The sequence below is a fragment of the Antrostomus carolinensis genome, unplaced genomic scaffold, assembly GCF_000700745.2.
Source record: "Antrostomus carolinensis isolate BGI_N321 unplaced genomic scaffold, ASM70074v2 scaffold32529, whole genome shotgun sequence".
In the NCBI taxonomy this organism is placed as follows: Eukaryota; Metazoa; Chordata; class Aves; order Caprimulgiformes; family Caprimulgidae; genus Antrostomus; species Antrostomus carolinensis.
Window position 1 is genome coordinate 58,561 of NW_010338435.1, and position 1,850 is coordinate 60,410.

Sequence of the window (1,850 nt, forward strand, 5' to 3'; positions counted from 1 at the left end):
CCCCCACCCCGCCGTATGCTGGTGTTGGTCTCCTCAGCCTGTCCCTGGGGTTTGATTCTCACCGGGCATTTACTGGCTGGGGTTTTTTGCCTGCCAAGGGGTGGTAGGTTTCCTCAACAGCTTTTGGAGGAACACAGTGCACTTGCTGTTCCTCCTCTCCCGAATCCACACGGGAGCAGTCAGCTGTCCCAAAGGAGCCTGGGGGAAGCTTTTTCTTTATGGACAGTCAGCAAAGAGGAGAAATCAGTAACACAAGCTGTGTCTGTTTTCAGGCAGAAAATCGGAAGAAGGGCCCTGGCCTGGGGGCCCAGGGGAAGCCCAGCAAGCGACAGTCCAACGAGACCTACCGCGATGCCGTCCGGAGAGTCATGTTTGCCCGCTATAAGGAACTTGAGTGAATGGTGGAGAAAACTCCAAGCCTTTCTTTCTCTGTCTCTTTCTCTCTGTGTCATGTTCTCTTGGGGGTTTGGTCTTTTTTTTTTTTTTCTCTTTTTTTTTTTTTTTTTTTTTTTTTACTGGTTTTTCTGCTAGGATTTTTTTTAATAAAACTGAAAATTTGTCAGTGCTTGTCTCTTGCCTAAAATGGCATGTTTTAAAAGCATGGAATGTTTTGGAAGATTCCCATCATGTTTTTTTTTCTCTCTGATGAGGCCCCTGGGGCTTGTGGCTGTGTCAGTGGGGCTGGGACAGGTTTGGTCACTGTCCTGCAGTGTGTTCCCTGCCAGCTCAGGGACAGATGCTTCTGTTGCTGTGTACTCGTGGGTCAGGATGTGAGCTGGGAGCAGAGGATGGACCTGATGCCTGGGAGAAGTTCAGGACCTGTGTGGGATTCATCCTGGCTGTTAGCGAGGCCAACTGGGCTCAATTAATAGCAAGAGCTTAATGGCTAAAAGTGGTTTAACTAACACTGGGTGTCATCTGGGCTTCCCAACCAGGGCAGAGCCCTCCCCTTCCCACAGAGCATGGGGAGGGCTGGCTCTGGTGGCAGTAGTGTTGGGGACCCTTGTGGGGACATGGCTGTGCTGGTCCAGGCTGGCAGGGGCTGTGCAGGCTGCAAAGGACTGTGTGTGTCAGAGGAAAAGCCATTTTGATCAGGTGCAGAGGAAGGTGCAGAGGCAGCTCCCGGGCAGGGATGTGTAACAGGGGTGGTCTGGTGAAGGCACAAGTGTGTGAGCACGGCAGGGACGGTGGGTGACAAGGCTGAGCGTGGCCTGTGTGGATAAGGACGATGCTGGTGGTGGTGGCTGGCGGGAGCAGATGACATGGCTGATGGTCAGGAGGGTGGTGTTGGAGCTGTGGTGGCCAGCACCCACCGCTGCTTTCCTGCTTGCCTGGCAGACAGCAGGTCCCGACATCACTTTGAAATATCCCAAAGGAGGGAAAACAAGAGACAGGAGGAAACTGGAGACAGCAGGATTTGGAGTTGAAGATCCACCTGCAACAGCTAACTTCTAAAGGGAGTGCAGAAGACCTGTCCAAGCTGCATCTCCTTGTCTGTGACACAGGCAACCCCAGAGAGGTGTGGGGGACTTGCTTGCTGGCACCCCAGTCCTTGGTGCTGCACCCAGCAATGGTGGAGATGGGGATGACCATTGTGCTGGTGAGTATGTGGGTGTGAGGGGAGGGGAACGTGTGTGCCCAGGGCAAGGTGTGTCCTTTAGAAAGGGTTTGTAACAGCCCCCTCCTGCCAGAGAGCCCCTCTGTGCTGGGTGTAGGGGCTCTGTGTGAACCAGGGGAGAGGAGCTGCTTGAGAAACTTGCTTTAGGGAACTGTGTGGAAGTTCAGATGGAGGAAAAATCATTTTAATGCTTGTGCATTAAAACAAAGACACTCAGGGAGCACATGGTGCA

General features: G+C 53.0%; 1 protein-coding gene across 1 annotated transcript in view; it reads left to right on the forward strand.

Moving 5' to 3' along the window:
- RBM6 (RNA binding motif protein 6) overlaps positions 1–562 on the forward strand; it is a 54,428-nt gene extending 53,866 nt beyond the window's left edge. The window contains exon 22 of the mRNA XM_010175523.1: positions 273–562. Coding sequence (XP_010173825.1) covers positions 273–398 — 126 coding nt within the window. The 3' untranslated portion in view covers positions 399–562. The remainder of the gene's footprint in view (positions 1–272) is intronic.
- Positions 563–1,850: the final 1,288 nt, after the last annotated feature.